This window comes from Plectropomus leopardus, chromosome 12 (assembly GCF_026936395.1).
Source record: "Plectropomus leopardus strain MGB_pleo_1.0 chromosome 12, ASM2693639v1, whole genome shotgun sequence".
NCBI classification, from domain to species: Eukaryota; Metazoa; Chordata; class Actinopteri; order Perciformes; family Serranidae; genus Plectropomus; species Plectropomus leopardus.
The window spans coordinates 12,328,754-12,349,539 of NC_142187.1; the positions used below are offsets into that span (position 1 = coordinate 12,328,754).

At 39.5% G+C, this 20,786-nt stretch overlaps 1 protein-coding gene across 2 annotated transcripts in view; it reads left to right on the top strand.

Moving 5' to 3' along the window:
- Nucleotides 1-20,457, top strand: part of kirrel1b (kirre like nephrin family adhesion molecule 1b) — an 87,498-nt gene extending 67,041 nt beyond the window's left edge. The window contains exons 8-15 of one of the 2 annotated variants that reach the window (XM_088085226.1): nucleotides 201-328; nucleotides 895-1,021; nucleotides 2,788-2,888; nucleotides 5,385-5,601; nucleotides 7,166-7,273; nucleotides 9,858-9,985; nucleotides 10,613-10,723; nucleotides 11,917-20,457. In XM_088085226.1, the coding sequence (XP_087941352.1) occupies nucleotides 201-328; nucleotides 895-1,021; nucleotides 2,788-2,888; nucleotides 5,385-5,601; nucleotides 7,166-7,273; nucleotides 9,858-9,985; nucleotides 10,613-10,723; nucleotides 11,917-12,534 (1,538 nt within the window). In that variant the 3' untranslated portion in view covers nucleotides 12,535-20,457. The remainder of the gene's footprint in view (nucleotides 1-200; nucleotides 329-894; nucleotides 1,022-2,787; nucleotides 2,889-5,384; nucleotides 5,602-7,165; nucleotides 7,274-9,857; nucleotides 9,986-10,612; nucleotides 10,724-11,916) is intronic. The other variant, XM_042497389.2, reaches the window with a different exon arrangement.
- The last annotated feature ends 329 nt before the right edge of the window (nucleotides 20,458-20,786 follow it).

A 20,786-nucleotide genomic window follows, 5' to 3' on the forward strand; every position in this document is an offset into this window, starting at 1 on the left:
GTTGTTTGTACATTAGCCCAGAAAGAACAAACCAAACACTGGCTCTAGATAGAGCCATTTGCATTTCTGCACTGGCCACCACAGTCCTCACAGAAGAAATTTCAGTTCTGCAACTGCACTGCTAGATGCCACTAAATCCCACATGCTGGACCATAAAAACGCGTCTGTGTACAGGGATTTTAATTTTCATACTCTGTTAGTTGGCCCAATACTTGTGGTGGAGCCCAGGCCAGTTACGGTAGATGTGGACTCTGATGTCACTCTGAACTGCAAGTGGTCTGGAAACCCCCCTCTCACCCTCACCTGGACCAAGAAGGGCTCCAGCATGGTGAGAACGAACTCTCATACCTTCCATTGACCTTTGACCATGAACCCTACATTTATTTCCTCCTGCTAGATTTAAGTTATATTTCACCAAAATATCTCATATTTAAATATATACATGAAGAAATAGAAAGTCAGTGCACAACATTTTGAGGTAAATCACATTCTTAGGACCACTGCCAAATCCTCCAGAAAACCCCAGTCCCAGCCTGTATTGATGTTCAAGACCTAGACTTCATAAATGTTTGCTCAGTTGTAAAGCACACGATAAGAAGTGAGACTCAGTCTTCATATCTTAAATCTTTAATTCATGCCTAACAAGTTAAGAAAAGCTCCAGGAAAAAACTAATGGAGCCTGCTGAGTAAATCAACATGTTTTATGAATTAAATATAGATCTCCCTCCCCCTTTTTAACATCGCTCCCTGTCTGTCTATCTCCACTCTCCACCTCTCGTACGTAGCTACCTTTCTGCTTCTCATGCATACTTATACTTGTGTGTGTGTGTGTGTGTGTGTGTGTGTGTGTGTGTGTGTGTGTGTGTGTGTGTGTGTGTGTGTGTGTGTCTCCAGGTTCTCAGCAACAACAACCAGCTGTATTTAAAGTCAGTGAGCCAGGCAGATGCAGGCCAGTATGTCTGCAAGGCCATCGTGCCCCGGATTGGAGTGGGAGAGACTGAGGTTACACTCACTGTCAATGGTCAGTTACTATCTAATTACTATACTATTTATAGCTGTGCTGATATTAGCAGAAATTATAAAAACGTGTATGACAGATCTTCCTACGCACAGCAAAACTGCTTTGGTGTCATATTTATAATGAAACCAGATGGACCTCCATTATGTATTTGTTTCATCTAGAATGATTCTTTACATCATTTGTGTATATATCTGTATCTCCCCAACAGCTGAAGCCACTGACTATACAGAGTCGAGTACAGCATTGACTTAGTATTTCTGTCAACCCAGCCTGATTCATTCCAGCCACAGCCTGACCCAAACCCAACAGCTAATTTTTCAGCCCTGAACAGGCCCAAAGCCAACATTTCAATGTCAAAACTCTCCCCAAGAGACCGCCAATTACTTAATAAATCAAGACTGAGTCACCAAGAACACAATGACGAAAAAGGAAGTTCTTAAATGCTCCGTAAATGTTTGCCAACTGATAAAGTGTGACATTCAGTGGCATGTCTTTGCAAATTACATGCTGGATGAAAGCTTTGTGAGCTAGTGGCTACTTTTAAAAATCAGACAACATGTAAACACAGATGATACAATGTAAGTATTTGCACCATCCACCTTTTTCTCATGATTGACAGCAATCCGTGATGCATCTCTTTTGGCTTGTTCTCCAGCAGAGAAAAGTTACTGGATGATGCAACACAGCCAGTATGATCGCTTTCTCTGCTTTGTCCTCTTAAGCTTATTTTATGCATAACTTGATGCAAGAGTTTAACCGGAGTCCTACCATAGACATATAAGGCATGCGTTTTGATTCATAGTTCAACGGTGGATTTTGATTGTTGAATACTAATGGCATCATTCTTGGTCAGGCTGTATCATTCATTTATTATATTTCCCATTGTGTTTACATTCTTTTATTCACTTTGTGATACAGAGCAGCATGAGCTACACACATACTTAGCAGAGTTACTTCCAGGTGACCTTTATTATATATAGACTCACTGCTGAATAGGAGACTACTGCTGTGCAGTTGCTGTGTTTCCAGTCATTCATTCATTGCACAGTATGAGCAACAACATTGCTATGCATTCATTAGCTAGGTTGTTTGCTTTGCTTTTTGAAGAGGCACTCTTTAGCTACAGCAAAGCGTATGGTGTGTCACCAAAATACAAATCCACTCGTCATTTTGCAAGAGGATTTGCAATTTGGGCAGCACAGCAGTACTGTCATCTCTCAGGAAGAGGGTTTTGGGTTCGAACCCGCTGGATGGCTTGGGACAACCTTCTGTGTGGAGTTTGCATGTTCTTCCTGTTTTAGTGTGGGTTTTTTCTTGATTCCTCCCACAGTTCAAAGCCATGTAGTTTAGATTAATTGTTGACTCTAAAATTTCCTGTGCGATAGTGAGGGTTAAGGATTGTCTGTATCTTCATGTTGGCCCTGTGATAGTCTTCTAGCTCTGAATCATGAGGATGACCTTTTTCCAAATCTTACCTACAAAGCTCTGATTGACTTGGTTGTTTTTGCAACAAGGTAACAGACGGCAATGAGCACAACACCCAAGTGCTATTAATTTCTTAAAATAATCACGTAACCAGCCTATTGCATTGCCAAATAAGTGTAAAATCTTCTCATTTCCTGTTTCTGGTTAGGATCCTTATAGTAAGGGTTGACGTGGTTGAAATGTGAGTTTTTCTCTCAAACCTTATGGTTTCTTGTAGCAGTCCTTTTATGTCTCTAAGTCTTCTCCATCTCTCTCTCTTTCATCATGCCTCACTTGCTCAGGCCCTCCCATCATCTCCAGTGATCCAGTCCAGTACGCCGTCAGAGGGGAGAGAGGAGAGATCAAGTGTTACATTGCCAGCACCCCTCCACCTGATAAGATTGTAAGTCCATCCGTGGAAGTTATAATCTGCTGCAGAGGTGCTCGACCTTTTCAGATTGCATCTGCCTCAAGCAGAATCCTGATCACTACACCTCCTTGTCCGCCCCGAAAGCAAAATGATTTCTGCTTTCTCTTTTGCACTTTGGGTTAAACGATTGGCACAAGTGGCATTGTTCTCCAACTGTGTCACGAGTATATGAGAACGGTCTGTTCCTCCTCTGTGGTGGAAGGTGTGACTCATCAAAAACAGCTGCTGTGGTGTTTAGTTGCAATTAAAAAGGAGACACAGAGTACTGTACACATGTTCCACTGAAATGTAGAAGATAAGATACAAGAAGAACACAGCTTTAAGTGTTACTTATAGCAGGGACTTTCTTTACCATGAAAGGGTCAGTGCAGCGTCCATACTATCTTGATTTTAGGAAGAAATGGCCAACCTGGGGAAAGTGTTTCAGCTCAGTGATCCCTTTCAAAGTGGTAACCATCTTTTCTCTATAAGCAAGCGTTCACACAGATTGCCTCACCAGCAAACCGTAATGGAATATCTTCCCGAATGTGCCGTAACTGCAGAACTGAACTGTTTTTTCCTTCCTGCCTTTTCTTAAAGCTGCTGAGTGCAATACTTGATCAAACCACAGTTTAATATAAAGTGCCTGTGCATTATGTAAGTTCCAAATGAACAGTGTGGTATGTGCAATAAACCTTTAAAATAAGGGAATTACCAGGATGCCCAAAAATCATGACAAAAAGGCAGAAAAGAGAGATAAATCTAGCAACGACATTTGAGTTTAAAGGCTAGAAGTGACGGGGGGTATTGGGGTGAAATAGATAGAAATAAGAGGAGGGAGAGATGGAGGGAGAGTAAAATTCTGTACCTTTCAGCGTCAATTATCCAATTGTGCAGTGCCGACATGACAGAAATCAGAGCTTTTAGGAAGCTTCAGCCCCCTGCCGCACTGGCAGAGAGCTCAGAGCGTATAATGTGATACGACATTATATTCTCGGCTTAATGCAGAGACACAAGGACTTATAAAATATAGAGTATGATGCCGTGTATGTGTGTGTACAGAGTGTGTGTGTGTGTGTGTGTGTGTGTGTGTGTGTGTGTGTGAAAGAGGCAATGAGATTGAAAGAGAGAGGGGGTTACAGACTAAGGTGGTGAAACAGAATCATTGTGAGAAAAAAGAAAGGGGGATTTTGAGAGGCAGACAGAAAAGACGCATTATGTAAGATTGTCAGAGAGAGAAAAAAGCAGAAGATTTGAGGATTTTTTAACATTTCTCCCTCACCTACCATTGATCACATTCTTCTTCTTCATTTTTTTTTTTCAAATCCAGGTTAAAAGGTACATTAGCCCAACATATGGCTCTATGTATATTTGATATTGCCATGTTCCATATTTAATACCCTCAAATTTCTACCTCAGCAAATTTTAAGTAGAAGAACCTGCTTGAGTTTTTATCGCTTGTGTACACTTGCTGCACGGTGTGTGTGTTCTGATTTATTTGTGAGTAAATTCTTTCTTTCTCTGGCTGAAAAGTTGCTGCACAAACTTTAATTAGGGACATACTGCACCAGGAGAAAAAAAGGGATAGTTACCAAGGTGTGAGAATATAATTTGTTTTGCTTAGAATGTATTTCCTGCCCAGACTCGCTTTAGTCTCTCTTAACCTTTCTTAACACCGGCCCATCTGTTTGCTGAATGTTTACTTGTGATTATATGTGTGTGTGTTTTGCGTCTGTATGTGGGTCTGTTGTGGTTAATACTACATAAGATAAGATAAAGTGAAATTAGCATTATTGATCCCCGAGGGGAAATCGGGTGATTGCAGCAGTAAAGAGTGGAGTTTAGATAAAAATCAAACAAATGAAACATATTGGAAATTGCGTGCTAGCTCCTATCAGCTTGAAGGACTTTTCCTGCTGTGTTGATTAGGAGCAGATTTATAGATTTGCAAATGTTTTAGTGTACAGATGTAGCGAGCCTTTGATCTTATCTAAATCCTAAATTGATGTACGCCTGCATTACCATTTCATTGCAGTCCTTTTTAAGTGGCGGATCACACTTTGTGAGGTTGAGAGCAGGTTCTGCCTACAAAATACTTTCTAGTGGCCTGTAACTACTCATCACATCATACCCTGAATGTGTTATGTATAACCTTCACTTTTAAAACACATTTACATAATGAAGAAGATATAGGGAGTGCTGCACTGGGTCAAAAAACTAAGGCTGTGCTCCACTTTGATGATACGAAGCAAAACGTTTATTTTAACAAAGATAGTAATGCTTTTAACAGCCTGTTGTGTTATGGAAGTGCAAATCCATTTAATACGCAGATTTGATTTAATGGGGCTTTATTTTTGTACGAAATAATATGTTTACATTGCAAAAGTAAGTACGAAATAAACATAAAAATAATACAAACAAACTGTATTTACAACACATAAAGATCTACTAGAATTTGGTTTGTATTCACTTATTCATTGTGTGTTTCAGGTTTGGGCATGGAAGGAGAACGTGTGGGAGAAGGAGAAGGGAACCTTGATGGAGAGGTACACTGTGGAACAGAGTAAACCTCCATCTCAGGGTGGGGCTGTCCTCTCCACCCTCACCATCAACAACGTCATGGAGTCCGACTTCCACTCGCCCTACAACTGCACCGCCTGGAACTCCTTCGGACCCGGTACCATGATCATCACTCTGGAGGAGACGGGTATGGAAAAACATTTAAAGGGGGAAACAACTTGTGGGTGCCAGTTGAATAGGACATTGTGTCATGTCATGATTAGTCACATGGTTGATTGATTTGTAGCATTTATCATCATAGTAGTTTAAGTCCAGCTGGCCACTTGTTTCTGGAGTATCATTAACATCATGCCGTCAGTTTATGCTCCACTCCAAAGAGGAAATAAACACAGTTTATGCTTAAATGTATCACTATGAAGTAAATGTAGATTGCGCAATGTAATATCTGTGGAATAATTACACCATCAGTGTTTAGATGGGCTCCCTGTGCTTAGTTCTGTCTGACACAGGATATGATCTAATAGGAAAATAAAGGCTTGATTACTGGCACAAAGGAAAAGGATAGCGCTTTTGCTGTGTTTAGAAACTTTTGGTGGCTAGCCCCAGTTACCAAGGAGTCTCAGTGGAAGTTCTTTGTAGTTTCTTTTACCAGTAGTGAAAATTTCTAACGGTGGAACAACCAAATTACTGTGGGAAACCTGTGTTGCTGGTAGTTTCTAGGCTCTGAGGAAAAGTAAAGTGATCCTTTTGTCTTTCCAACAGTACACCAACAATTATACCAATGGGAACGCAAGTGTGGAAGGTTGAAAAGTTGTCTGTTTTACATTTAAATGTAAAAATAATTTGATTTTTTTTAATACCAGTGGTACTGTTAGTCATTGTTGAATTATAAGAATGGGATATGGGACTCTGAGATGGTACCTTTTCATTCTAATAAAAGTGGGTTTACTTTGATTTGTTGTCATGCATTAAAAAAAGAGAAAGATCAGGATGTTCTCATAAGCCATTTTTTGTATGAAAAGTAACAAACCCAAATTTGTACGTAACCCTATGTAATCATGAGCCAGTAATTTGTGCATAACCCACGTATTTTGGAAGTTTGTGATCACATAACCAATGACAAATCATGAAAGTGGCCCCAGCTGGGCAGTTAGAAGGCAAGCAAGTCCAAAACAATGGACTTTTGAATGCTGTATATATACGTCAATGGCACTCAATGAGTTAAGAAACACAGAGTGGTGTTTACAGTGAAAATTGCACACAGCATCTTTAATTTCTCTGAGTAAGATGCTCATCCTCTCTCACAAACTGCAGTGCCCTTGAGCAAGATTATTACACAGTGGCCTCAGCTGGAGGACAGAAGATAGATAGTGTTATAAGTCCATTCTGAACGGTTACGCATTTTATTGTGAGGACTTGGTATGTCACATTACATTGAGAAAATGATTTCTTCATGCTCTGTCAGTCTTATCTGGCTCTTATTCTTTCAGCTGTCAGATTTCGCAAGCTTCAGAAAATCTACCAAAATATCTTCGAGAGAGAAAGAGAGAGAGGGAGCGTTTTTTTTTTTTTTTTTTATCCCTTGTCTGACTTGCATGCCTTATCAACATTTAAGCAGCCTTCAGAGATTTAATATTAAGCTAGGACACCAGATTTATACTTAAACAGCGCAAGATCCGTGCAAGTTTCTGTAACAATGAGGCAGCAGCTGTCCCTCAACCCTGACGCTTCTCTGCTTGTGTTTGTTTTAGATATCGTTCCGGTGGGAATTATTGCTGGTGGTACGGTGGGCTCCTCCATTCTGCTGCTTATGTTTCTACTGGCACTTGCCTTCTTCCTGTACCGCCAACGCAAAGGCAGTAAGTGTACACAGTGGTTCTCTAATGTGTGTGTGTGTGTGTGTGTGTGTGTGTGTGTGTGTGTGTGTGTGTGTGTGTGTGTGTGTAGTGGCACGCACACACGTACAGTATGTGTCCATCAGTCTTTCTTTGATCCACTCACCCTATCTGTCATTCTGCCTCTCCACATTTGAAGAAAGGAACATATGCCAGCTGTATGGCATTTTATTCAAATGAGATTAATGAATATTCATATAATATGGCAAACTGCCTTACAACGCCTACTGTACCCTTTTCATTCTGCGGACATGAAATTGTATGATTTTTTAAATAAATTGTATTTATATGCCGCTTGTGCATTAGATAAAGTACATAAATAACAGAGCTGAAAACAAGAGCATTTAAAGGTGAATAGTATTTAAATTATAAATTCCTATATGTTATTTCTACAGCCAAAGGCAATCCAATTAGCATTTATGAGCAAAAACCATCCTCGTGCAAAGCAGAGAGCTAAGAACATGTGGTGTCTTTAAGTTGTTTCATTTTGAGCTGCTCCACAGCAAATAAAGAATTGGGAAAGACAATGAAGGTGACTGGCAGAGTCCCCAGAGGGATTTTCTGGGGATAAGTGTATATTTTCTGGTTCAGAGCTGATAACACCACTACAGAAAAGATACCGTTTGGAAATGGAAACTCAAACAAACATCATCGCAGCTCCAGATAAGCTGTCGCTCATTTGTTGTGCGATGCTGCAGCTCCAGACTTCACAGATTTAAATCTTTACTTTTAAGGTCTTTGCTTTTGGAAGAGAGTTGCTCATGTTGACAAATATTGACTGCTCTGTACGAGGGATATGTTGCTTAAAATGAGCAGTATTATCATTTCAGGTTACACAAGGCAGTGTTTAACAGAGACATATACCCGGTTTTGGGCTAAAATCCCAGTTTCTGCTGTGATTTAGAAGGCTGTCCTACATAATTAACTATAATGAATGCCTCTTAATGAAATGACATCAAATATGTTTAATCCCTACCTGTGCATATTTAACCTAGTGCTACTGTAGCCTTTATGTTAATATGACAGCATTCAGTTAAGACTTTAGCCATGTTCTGGAAATATTACTAGGTCCTAATAAGATTGCTGTCATGACTTCAAAGAGACGCTGACACTTATGCAAATATCAGACAAACATGTAAATTCACCAGCATTCATGCACAGTAAAAATGGTACATGTCTGAAAGATGCTTATAATGCTGAAGTTTCACCTTTTTGCTTAGAATATTCTGTCTGTTTTTCTTGTGAATTAAGTTAATGTTCAAAACCAAAACGAAGAAAGTAAAAGCTATACTTTGCAGGATTTCCTATAGAAGAAAGAAAGAAAAAAAGAAATCCCTCTAATCCTCACTTATGTCAACCTAGAAGCCTTTTGGAAATGTATTTACCTGCTTAGACCCTAGCCTCTATGTATATTTTCTTATTTTCTTCTTATTTTCTGTGTTTGGGATATTTCTGACCACAGTGCGCATATGAGGGTGGACTTTAAAAAAAAAAGGTACTTATCAGTTGCCAGAATGTAAGCAGTGGACATTTAAATTCAAAGTGAAACACCAAGTGGACATGCTGGAGGGGCTTTCACTTTCGATGGTGATACTGCTTACAAACAGTCGACGACATCTCCTGCAAAATTATTTAATTCAAGAGAGAACTGGGATAAATGTTTGCCATTTTTACATATGAAATTCTGATAATTCAATAAGCTAATGAGTTACTAAAAAATTGGATGTTGCCGTGGTTATATCACTGATTTTTAAGCTGCAGACTTTGCACACTGCGTTTCACCTCTTACTACCATCATCAAAAACATAATCCTTGAATGCAAGTTTTATTGTTCTCGAGCTAGCCCCTTTCATGAAAGCTGCCTCATGCATTAGCCCCCGCTGGTCTGCTGTGTCCCAGCAGGTTGCCAGGTTTGCGTGCATTGCATTTAAAATCACCCAGTCATGTTTCAAAAACAAAACATAACTTCTCAATATCAAAAAAAAGCAAATATTTTAGTTCTTTTGAGTCATCTGTCTCAAATCTCAGTCAAGTCTCAAGTCATGAATACCAAGTCAAAGTCAAGTCAAGTCCTCAAATTGACTTAACTTAAGTCTGACTCGAGTCTCCCACCTCTGTCAATGAAAGAACTAAGCAAAAGTATGTAACTTTTGAGCAGTCTAAAGCTAAGTGACATTACAATGTCGTGTATTATTTCTTAGTGAGAAAGTCTTCAGATAACTTTTCCTGGCATTTGAGTGGCCTCATGCAGAATTAATGTCCCTTTATGTAGATTTCTTTTATATGATAAAAACATCTTTCATTCTTTTTGATATCATAAGCTTTTGTTTTTAGAAAAATAAGACAATCCCACAGTGTCACTAGGAGACACCAGCACCAGAGACAATACTGAGTAAAATAAAAGAAACGTGGCAAAGAATGTACGAGACACGTCAGATGAAAACAGCATTAAACAGAATAAAGTGTCGTTTTTGTTGCCTTTTAAAGAAAATAAATCAATAATTTATCTTGACCCAGAGTATGACTGGAGGTTGTGTTTTTCTTCCAGGCCGCCGAGGTGTCACCCTCGGTAAACCAGACATCAAGGTAGAGACGGTCAACAAAGAGACCCACAGCCTGGAGGAGGAGGCGGCCGATGTCTCCACGGCAACCCGGATGGTCAAGGCCATGTACTCCGTGAGTAAACACCCATCTGAGTCACCGGGGGCCGTGGAGAGGAGGCGTATGGGTCAATGGGCTTAAATGTACAGATACACCGACACAAAGGGCGGCGTGGCAGAAGAGGCACACACACACACACACACACACACACACACACACACACAAATTTGCACTTTAAAGTACACACACATACACACAAAGTGTAAAACAGATGCCCAAGGCTTGTCTGCAAATAAACACCGAAAAACAAAAAAACGTGCGCACACACACACACACACACACACACACACATATACATATACACACAGATGAAGACAAGAGACAGACAAGAAAGTGTATGAACATACGGTACATGCACAACCAACCTTGCAAAGACACAAAGACACACACGCTCTCTCTTTAACATTGTGTTCCTTTTAGAAAAGCGTTCAGCCCTGGAAGTCCTGGAGAATCTAATCGGCGAGGCGGTTTTAAATTCCGGTCCAAAACCTTTTCCTCCGCCTACTAACCGTTTCTCATCTTCCACTCTCTTGGGATGAAAAACCTGAAACTCTGTTTTCCTCTCCCCTCCCTCTCTTCCTCCTCCTTTCCTTTCTCACCCTCCCTCTTTCCGTGTGTGTGTTTCGTTGTTTGATGGTTTAGTTTCTGCCCTCTGTTTCCCTCTCTCCCTCCACTCAGCCGTTCAAAGACGACATGGACCTGAAACAGGACATCAGGAGCGAGAGCGACACCAGGGAGGAGTACGAGCTCAAGGTAAGATGGCCAAATATTTAAGCATTTTGACTGGATGTTTTTTCTGCAGCATCTTGAATATTATATCCTGCATGGTGCACAAACATCATATGTGGTCATATCCATCATTAATTACCAATTACAAGTTCCTACTTTGTCCTCAGGTTTGGCATTTGCACTGCAGTTAAAAGCTTGGTTTTTCATAACAATACCACTTTTTTCACAATCCATGATGTTCCCCATAACAGATGTTGCTGATTCTGCGTCATTTGCATTTGTGATCAAATCCTCACTTTGGTTTCTTTAAGCTTGAGTGGAGCTAAAATCTCCCAATAACCTCAAAACCTTGTGTATGGGGGTTTTAGTTCCATAAACTTAACAAAGTAAAGGAGGAAAACACTGCCTCAAACATTCTTGGTATAAAATCATCCTAGTAGAATTCTGGAGTTAGCTGCTGCCCAGGTGAGCTCGTGTGTCATTGCATTGGAAACAATGTTTTTCCTTGTGAAATGAAGTTGTATCATCAAGTCTTGTGTTCATACAAATACTGTGCGCTGCATTGCTTACACACCATTACGTTTTTGGACAAGGCATGAGCAACAGCATGTCACCAACATCACTAACCTTACCAGCCTGCACCGTGGTGATATACAGTACAGTACGTACAATGTGATAAATGTGCAGTACGATATTATACGACATTTTTAGTAAGTTAGTTAGTTAAGTTTTTTAGTGTAGCTGAGGTGTTTTTATAATAAGTTTTATTATCATTATTATTATTATTATTATTATTATTATTATTATTGTTATTGTTGTTGTTGTTGTTGTTGTTGTTATTATTATTAACAACAATAATATTGTTGCTTTTGTCATAATATCTGCCTTTATTGTAGGATTTGTTATATAAAAAAGTTATAGTTAAAGTTAAAGTTTTTTTTTTTTAATTTATTTTTTATTTTATTTAATTTATTTTTTTTTATTTTTTTAAAACATTTTTTTTATGTTTTGTTGTGGAATGCCGTATTAGGTACTTCACCAGTAGAGCTCACAGTCTTTCTTCTGGATTTACATCATTATAGAGTTGTATATATCCAAATGTGAAAGAGTTATAGCACAGACCAGACGTTAAGCTCTCCTTACCTCTAAGCCTAGTGTTGCGTCTTATACACGTTAATAAAGGACTGAAATACTAATTTTCTTCCTCGTAATCACAGGATCCAACCAATGGCTACTACAACGTCCGAGCCACCACCCATGATGAGGCGCGCCCCCAGTCCCGTGCCATCCATTACCAGGGCGAGTTCCGCTCCCCGAACCCAAGCAGCGGACCAGCAGGTGCCACTTCCAGCGGACCTCCAGCCGGCGCCAGCGGTGCAGTTCCCCCCAGTGCAGTTCCAGGCTCAAGGGCAGGTTGCTATGACCCCCGCCCACCTTCGAGGATGTCCCATGCAACCTACGCCCAGTTCAACACCTTCACCAGGGTGGCGCAGAGCCAGCAAGCTCCTCCCAATCCAGCTCTTCAGTCGCCTGGAGATTACCCCGGAGACTGCGGCCTGCTGGACAGCACAACCCAGCTGGCTTATGACAACTACGGATACCCCTCACAGTATCCCAGCTACCGAATGGGCTTTGCACCACCCATAGAGGAAGGGCCAGCCTATGAGATGTATCCAACAGGACAGGGGACCGGCCCAGGACCAGGTCCAGGGCCTGGACAACAAAGTCCTGAAACAGGGCTGGGGCAGTACGGAACCTCCACTCGCTTCTCGTATTCGTCTCCACCCTCTGACTATTCCCAAAGACACACACAGCGGATGCAGACTCATGTTTGAGAAACACACACTCTTTGACTTGCTTTTTGCAGCTGCAGCACTTATTAAACTTAAAACAAAAACACACAAAAATTAAAAAAAATACATAAACATTTAACAATTAGTTTTGTGTTTCCATTGCATCCAGTGCATGGAGTTTGGTTCATTTTCAGAACCAATAAAACACCACAGCAATTAGCAGCATTGCATATATAGTATATTTAGCAGCAATACATTTGAAACATGCAAAGCGACATTCACAAAAATTTGCGCAGACCTTCTGTTGCGTGCAGTATTTATGCTCCAACAAAAGCAACAGCGAGAGCCACAATCAAGAGAAAAGAGACAAAAAGAGAATAAGAGCACTTTGAAGACAGGAAGAAGAAGAGAACCAGGAGCTTAAATAGGGGCAGACGAACCCTTTCTTCCTGCAATCCTTGTCTTGCTCTTGGATCATCTCCCTGCATCACATTTTCCTCCCACCCCATCTCTGTAAATAAGTGCAAATGGAGATTTGGGTCATTCTGAAGTTATTTGCTTGTACAAACCTATACAGTGTGATGCAGTATAGTGACCCACAACAAACCTCCCCGTAATCCACACTTTTTGCATTTTCTGACTCTCATATATTGCAAAAAAACAGACACATACACAAATCTGTAAAGACTTATTTGTTTTGATGTTTTGCAGCAACGGGGCAGCTTGGACTTTAAACATATTTGGCACTTTTTGATCCCTTTTTCTCACTTAGGACATGCCCCAGTGGCAATTTCTTTCAAGATCTACCTTGATTTAAGTGGGACAGAGCTTCTTAAAGTGGTACAGTTAGTGACCAGAGTGCCAATGCTTATGTGCCAACACACAAACTATTACGATGTGTCTTCTTTTGTAAAAAGTGGACGATGAGGTGGTGTGGACAATGAAATTTTGTACATGCCACATCTGAGAGAAAAGAAAAGGACAGGAGCGGTAGCAAGCGTTTCTATATGCTCATTCTCCTTCTCATCTGTCATTTTTAATCATGATACATTTCTACTCAACATTTCACTCAAAGTCAATGCTGTATACAGTATTTCTGAAATGAGGTGCGACGGGAGCGCTTTTTCATTCAGTGAATTTCCGCAATTTGTACAAAAAGATACCTCCCCTACCCTCAAGTGTCAAAAAGTATTTGTTTCTCTCACTTGCACAGTAGGATAGATTTTTTTTCCATATTTATACCGAAACATATGAAAAAAATGGCATTCTGAAACATTTTATAGTATTTTTATAAGGAGTTGTGGACCAAAGGTTCAATGTTTTGGGTGAAACTCACTTTTTAATGTGTATGTGGCGACGTGATCGTTATTGGAAACGTTTTGAGTTTCTTTGCAAAGTGATGGATGGTGTTTTTCAAGTGGATGTTGTAGACTTAAATTAGAAAATTTGAAGAGCTTCATTCCAAAATGTTAAATATCCAACAAGGGCAAATCTGTCAGGTGGATATAGCTGTTTGGTGTGAAACTCTTCCTTTGACTTCCAGTCTTCTGACTGGACTGCCTTTTCTCGCATGTCGACGACATTCAAAATGATGGATGGAGAACGAGCAGCTGCTCACTCTGAGCTGTGCTGTGAATTTTGTAAGCAATGGGAAGGTTCAAGTGTAGTCTAACATATCAAAATGAAGGTACAGAGGGTTCTATCTAGCTCATATGGTACTTTGTACATTTATATGTAAGTATTCTGGCTTGTTCACTGCAACAGAAATTTGGTGGTATTTTATGTCTGATATTTTTCCATTATATTTTGTCAGCTTTGGTATGTGTGATTGGCCTTTAACCCCACAGGTTCATAATGATCAGCATTTATAATGTTGCTAGTAACGTCTAACCTCTACCAATGCAGCTACTTTACATGTTTTAATGAATCTCTACTGCCCCACTAGTTTATTTCCCACCAAGAGAGAAGATCAAATTTCTCTGACTGGTAGGATCTTACAGTAGCATTTCCGCTTAATTGCGCAACACCAACCAAAACCAAATTCACACAATGGTCAGCTTGCAAAAAGCTGTGCGGAATGTACCTGTCTACAATTTGAACCATCAAATGAGGTATTCATTTTTTCTAATATTAATAATTTGACAAGTAAGAAGTTATAAAAGGGAAGCCTTACTGATGAAAAAAAAGTTATTTCAACACCAATTATGGATGCAGCCATTGACCCAGCATCGATGTAAAAGGCATTTATTTGACAGTTGTAGAGAAATGAAAGCTCTGAATGACTGAATTTGGCTGTATTTTGTATTTTACGCGAAGTAGCTGCTTTTACACACATGCAATTGGTTGTTGGTGAACACTGAGCCCAGTAATTCAATTTTGGCCAACATACATGTGCTATTTCTCCTGATCCTCCGCTCTACAGATAACTGTTCAACTTCTAGCTTCTGCTCTCAGTGCGAACATGAAACTGATAACATCTAAAGCAGCTACACATGCATTAGTAAGATCAGTGACTGTGTTTAAATGCACAAAACATCTGCCCCCCCCATTCCAAAAAAAGACAGTGTTCCTTGTATGCCGTTCACATTTATTGGAAATAAATATTCCAATGATATTCTTGTTTACATGCAGCTGTGCATATTCCAGTTGACATGCCCTAACATGTCGTTTATGACATCAAATTATGTAAAAATGCCTAATTCAGAATATCTTTTTGGAATATGCTCTTAATATGACCCATATCAAATTCAGAATACTGTCATATTTAGAATAGTATGCATGTAAAAGTGTTCACTGAAAAACAACAAAGTCCCCACCAGTTGCAGAATTGGTTAATATTTGCTCACTGAGCTTTGTTAGTGAGACTGGATTGTATTCTTTATCATACCATTGCACAGCTTTACCTTTTACAGTAATAGTCGTGCTGATTAGATTCCATAGCAGCAGAATCAATCTTTATGTTATACTGAGGTTATATTTATAAGCTCCCATTGCTAACTTTTCTGAAGCATTCATTCTTGTTTCGATAACCACCAGGAATTGCTTTGACATTTAATTTTTCACCTTTTCTTAACGGCACATATGCTTTATTGGATTGTCAAAGTAAAGAGGGACGGTATGAAATGAAGAGTCGCCCTGTTATATCTCTGCCATACATTTTTGAGCAGTTAAAAATGATATAGCAGATGAGATGGTGCTTTACAGAAGACCAGAGGCTGCAGAGTGAAGCCAGATATCTCGGTGCCTCCATAGGTAATCATTGAGTCTTTATACTTATCAGCCACACTATCAACCCCTCACAGTTACAGTATATTATGGTAATTCTGTGCTAAGGGGCAGTAAAAGTTGTATTTATTGCCCCTATTTTGAATAAACACTCTCAGAAAGTGAACCGCAGCCACGCCATTTCTGATTAGAATATCAGATGGAACCTTCTAGCTCCAAGGTCAAAATATAAACCATTTCAGTAGTTATAGAGAGAACGGCAGATGGAGCACCCTTTTAAATTTATATGGTTATCACAGCCTTGGTACTGCATACTATTACCTCTTTACAACCATTTTTACAGAGTTGTAGCTGCGCAGTATTTTGCATCTGACTTGAAATGTCGTTATGACCTTGTGTAGAATGAGTAAATTTGACACAAAGGAGACCAACAAACACATTCAGGCCATCCAGGTACTTAGTCATTACCTCTTAACTGTTTACAGTCTGTTGACAGTGGGGATGTAGGCAGAAAGCCAAAAAAAAATGCAAAATATGTTTCGATTGGTTCAGCGCTGAAAAAGGATATGCAGTTTAGAAGGGAAGTGTTTACTCTGCTAAGTTTTCATTTCATGTCTTTTACCCTCTTCTCCATTCATTATACCTTTCACGCTTTACTCTCTCCCGTGTCATATTAACAGCCACCTACCAGCTGTCAAGTTAAGAGCTTGAACCTGTATTCACTCATCAAAACATAGCAAACCTTTACTCTCATAGCTTCCTTCCAAATTTTCCTCAACCTGATAACATATGGAGTAGGTATAGCAATCTTGTGTGTATGTTGGGGGGTCCGGCAACCCGTTTTTAGAGAATATAAAGCTTCATGAGCTCATGACATCACCCTCATTTCTCGTTTTCTTTCTATGAAAATCGGTATTTAGAATCTTATTTTCTTGGTATGATTTTGTGATGTTACCTCGCCAGTGGACGAAATGGCTGTGTTCAAAAGTGTGTTTAAACTTTTATATACAGTATTTTATTTTTGTTTTGTATGCATCGGATGGGGGTGGTGGGTTCTGATTAATCAACCCAGTGAAAAAAAAAGAGAGAGAGGCCATGTGTGTGTCTGTGGCCAAAACGACTGCTCAGCCAGGCCACAAATAGCCAAAACTCTATCTCAACTAGGCCAACCCAGGCTAGAACCAGGCCAGGCCCACAACTCACTTGTCTGTTCCATGCTGTGCTGAGCTGTGCCATCCCTGGCCGAGATCAAGTGGCTTGGTGTCCATTTTTACCTTGTGGAGTCTTCAGTGAGTGCCAAAAGACTGTGCAAAAAAATGAACTGAGCAGACGAACAAATGCAGCAGCCATTTGTGTTTATCGTGTCTATGTGGATGTATGCCCGTGTGTGTATGTGAATGTTTGTGTGTGCGCGCTGCCCGTTTGTGTCTTCATACATGCACATGTACTGCATGTGCCCATATATGAGCAAGCATGTGTACGTACATGTGTGTTTGCAGCCTGTAACACGAGTGTGTTTTCATACCATTGTAAATGCGTTTGGACCTCTGGACTGTGTAAATTAGGGTTTGACTGATTTGACTGTTTTGGACTAATATCAGATATTATCAACATATTTCTTCAGTTTTTGTGAAAAATGTCTCTTTGTAGCAGATATTACCACAGCTTTAATGTAGAAGAACAGAATATGGCACTCGCAACTGACGGTTAGGGCAAAACAAAATAACTGACTCCTGAGGAAAGATCTGTAAACATTAATGTGATGTCCAACACAGTTTCACTCCAATTCTTTAAATACAGACCAAGCAACAGCTTCCGAGGTCAAAAAAATTAAGCCAGTGCGCAAGTGCCAAAACCTGCAGTTCCTTGAGACTGGCTCTATAACAGAGTAAATCCATTTAGACCCCCATATTAAAATGCCCAAATAAAATGGAGAAATAAACATGTCTATAGCTTGGTACAGAAAACAGGTTTGGTCTCTGCAGCTAATTTCAACATTCATGACAACTGTAGGTGGGGGGTGGGGGGGATTTTAAAACTCACCGGTTTACATTCAGTTAAGTCCCAAAGTTAGCATATTAGTCACATCCACCTCTCACTCCTCCACAGCTTCAGTCTTTTGTTAAAATATGATCATTTCTGGGTCCAAAAAAAGTCGGTAGTTACCCCTCCAGTATAACATTTGGACTCTAAGGAGGGTGTGTAAATTCACACTCGTTACATGCACTGTGTCTTTTCAGATAAATGTATGTTTTCACAGGAAATTTTCAGTTTCAGTTTGCATACGAGCTCTTAAAAAATAGATTGAAAGTTAAAAAAAGTTGTTTTTGTTTAGTTTTTTTTTTCTTAGGTTAGGCAACAAAGGCATGTGGTTAGGCAAGAGGAAAGCATCAGATTGTGGCTTACAGTCATCGATGTATTATAGTAAAAGCTTACAATAAGTACTTTTGTTGCTTATGTAGTGTGCTGTCACATGACAAAGGACTTTAGCATAGTATGGTACACATACTAGTACACTATGTTGCCGTGAAAATAACAAGATAACTCTATCAACTTTAAGTTTGATATGGGACACAAATGACGCTGAATATCGCAATGTTGTTTTGAGCGTAGCCTGCAGTCCAGCCATGGTGAGGTATATCAAAGAATTTCAACCATTTTTCAGTTAAAAAATAAATACAGAAAAGCTTGTTTTGATAGTTATACAGGCCAGTGAAAAATAAATCGAGTTAGGCAAGGCAAGGCAGCTTTATTTATATAGCACATTTCATACACAGGGCAATTTACAGTGCTTTACAGAGTAATAAAATATAAAATATAATAAAAGATACAGATTTACAATAAAAGAGAAAGAGATAAGATATACAAGTTAAAATGAAATTCTAAATGATAAAAAAGAAAAAAGAAAGGGCAGACAAGAGGTGCAAAGATAAAAAGATCATTTAAAATGATTTAAAATCAAGTTTAAAAATAAGTTGGTAGTCAGCAGGTGGAGTAGGCAGTGTAAAAAAAGGAATGAAAGGTTGATTTGTAGACAGGCAGTGAGATTTTAAAATCAATTCCCTGAGTGACAGGTAGCCAGTGTAAGGATTTTAGAAGTGGAGTAATGTGGTCATATTTCCTAGTTTTTGACAGGACTCTCGCAGCAGCATTCTGAATAAGCTGAAGTTGCCCAACAGATTGTTTTGAAAGGCCTACAAACAAACAGTTGCATTAAGTTACACATGAAAAAGATAGAAGATGTGGCGGTGTAGCAGTCAAAAGCATATCGATCTTATTAATTATACAGATGGATTATTAATAATTTAATCAGAAACGAAATAGATATGAGCGAGAAACGATTTTAACCCTGTTTTTGTTAACAGTACAGCGCCGTTGTTAATTATGATCTACTTCTGTCTATTTCATGTACAGCCACTGTTATCAGGAGCATTAATTCTGCTGCTGGACAGAATACAGAGGGCTGCTGGGAGCAGATGCGGTCGATGTAACGTTAGTCAAGTTAAACGTGATCACGGGTCTGTGCAAGGTGTTTTAATTCACCGGATGCAAGTCTGCTTGGCTTCCTTACGATCTGCGCTGTGCGGCTTGATACGGTTGCTGTCCCTGTCCGGAAGAAATAGACTCGCTGCGTATTTCACGTGGAGCAGAGCGCGAGACGCTGCTGAGAGGTTCTGGCGCTCGGTGAAATAACGAGAATTGACAAGAACGCCCGTAAGATGCCGCTGACGGACTCGGTGGAATTTAAGGTGCTTTGGTGCATCAGTATCAGAGGCCAAGGGGCCATTTACCGAGAGTCGTTAATTGACGAGTTGGCAGTGATATGGGGTTGCCATGTCAGACTGAATAATCAAGTAAAATGCAATGCCAACTTTGTTGCTATCCTGGCCTCTTTGCGGCCCCTAGAGGTATGAAAAAAAATATTTTGAGCAAAGCATTGGGACCTGTATTTTCAAAATGCACTTGCAGTCACAAACAAAAACCACAAAACAAATGGGACTAAAATCATAAGGATTATAACTTTAAACTGCCTCTAAGAGCTGCAAAACTTTAAAGAATATATCTTATTACCTTATCATATTATCTTTACTGTAAAGGCATAACCACCCCGTTTGGAAGATTCAGGTGAAAACGCCCTATATTTTGTTTTTATTTTAAAATGTTAAATAAGATAGGAAAAAAAATATATCAGTCAAACCCTAGTATGAAGCAGGACAGCTGGTAAGACAGAGTGAAGGAGACATTGCGTGGCCTTAGGACACAAGGAAGGAGCCGAGCTCGTCCCTCATCCAGCTGCTGAGCCTGTCTGCTCTTTGAAACAGCTGCAAGAGTAAACAGGATTAATTGATGTTCTGCTTGGTATAGAAAAGCATATGAAGACGACGATCAGTATGGTGAGAAGGATTCCATATTGCACTTGAAAATGTTCAAATTTGAAGTGTGCGTGCGGGTGAAAGAGGGACACTGTAGGTGTTCATATAAGCATATATTCTCCATACTCCAGTTCTTTATTTTTATCCCAATATATTGTTCACATGTGTATTATGTTCCTGTTGGGTTTGAGTAATTGTTTATTCTTTATATTCAAGGAAAAAAAAAACAACTGTACAAAACATACAAGATATTATTGAAATTTTCTTTTATTTTCATGTTTTCTTTCTTTCTTTTTTTCCAAATTGTATGTAATTATTTTTCCACAGTATTACAGAAAATAAAATAAGACACTGCTTTTCATAAGAACAGCAGCAACGTCTGTTTTTCCATTACTTTATTATTCTGTAATTCCATTTCAGTTCATTTTGGTAAATTATATTTTGTAAAATAGACACAAGGCTCCAAGACGTGGCTTAAAATGGATCTAGCTCTTTACTTAGAATGAAGTTTGTACGTCAGAAATACTGCTGTTTATTTAGGTCAAGCTATGAATGACTGCACCCGAACACTTGTTATGACAGTTTCACAGCTAAAGTGGAGAGTCAGTAAGTGTGTCTATGTATAGCACACAGGCACGCGGGCATGCACAGTGTTTACCTGAATGTGAGTGTGACAGTGGAGCTCGGAGCACGACG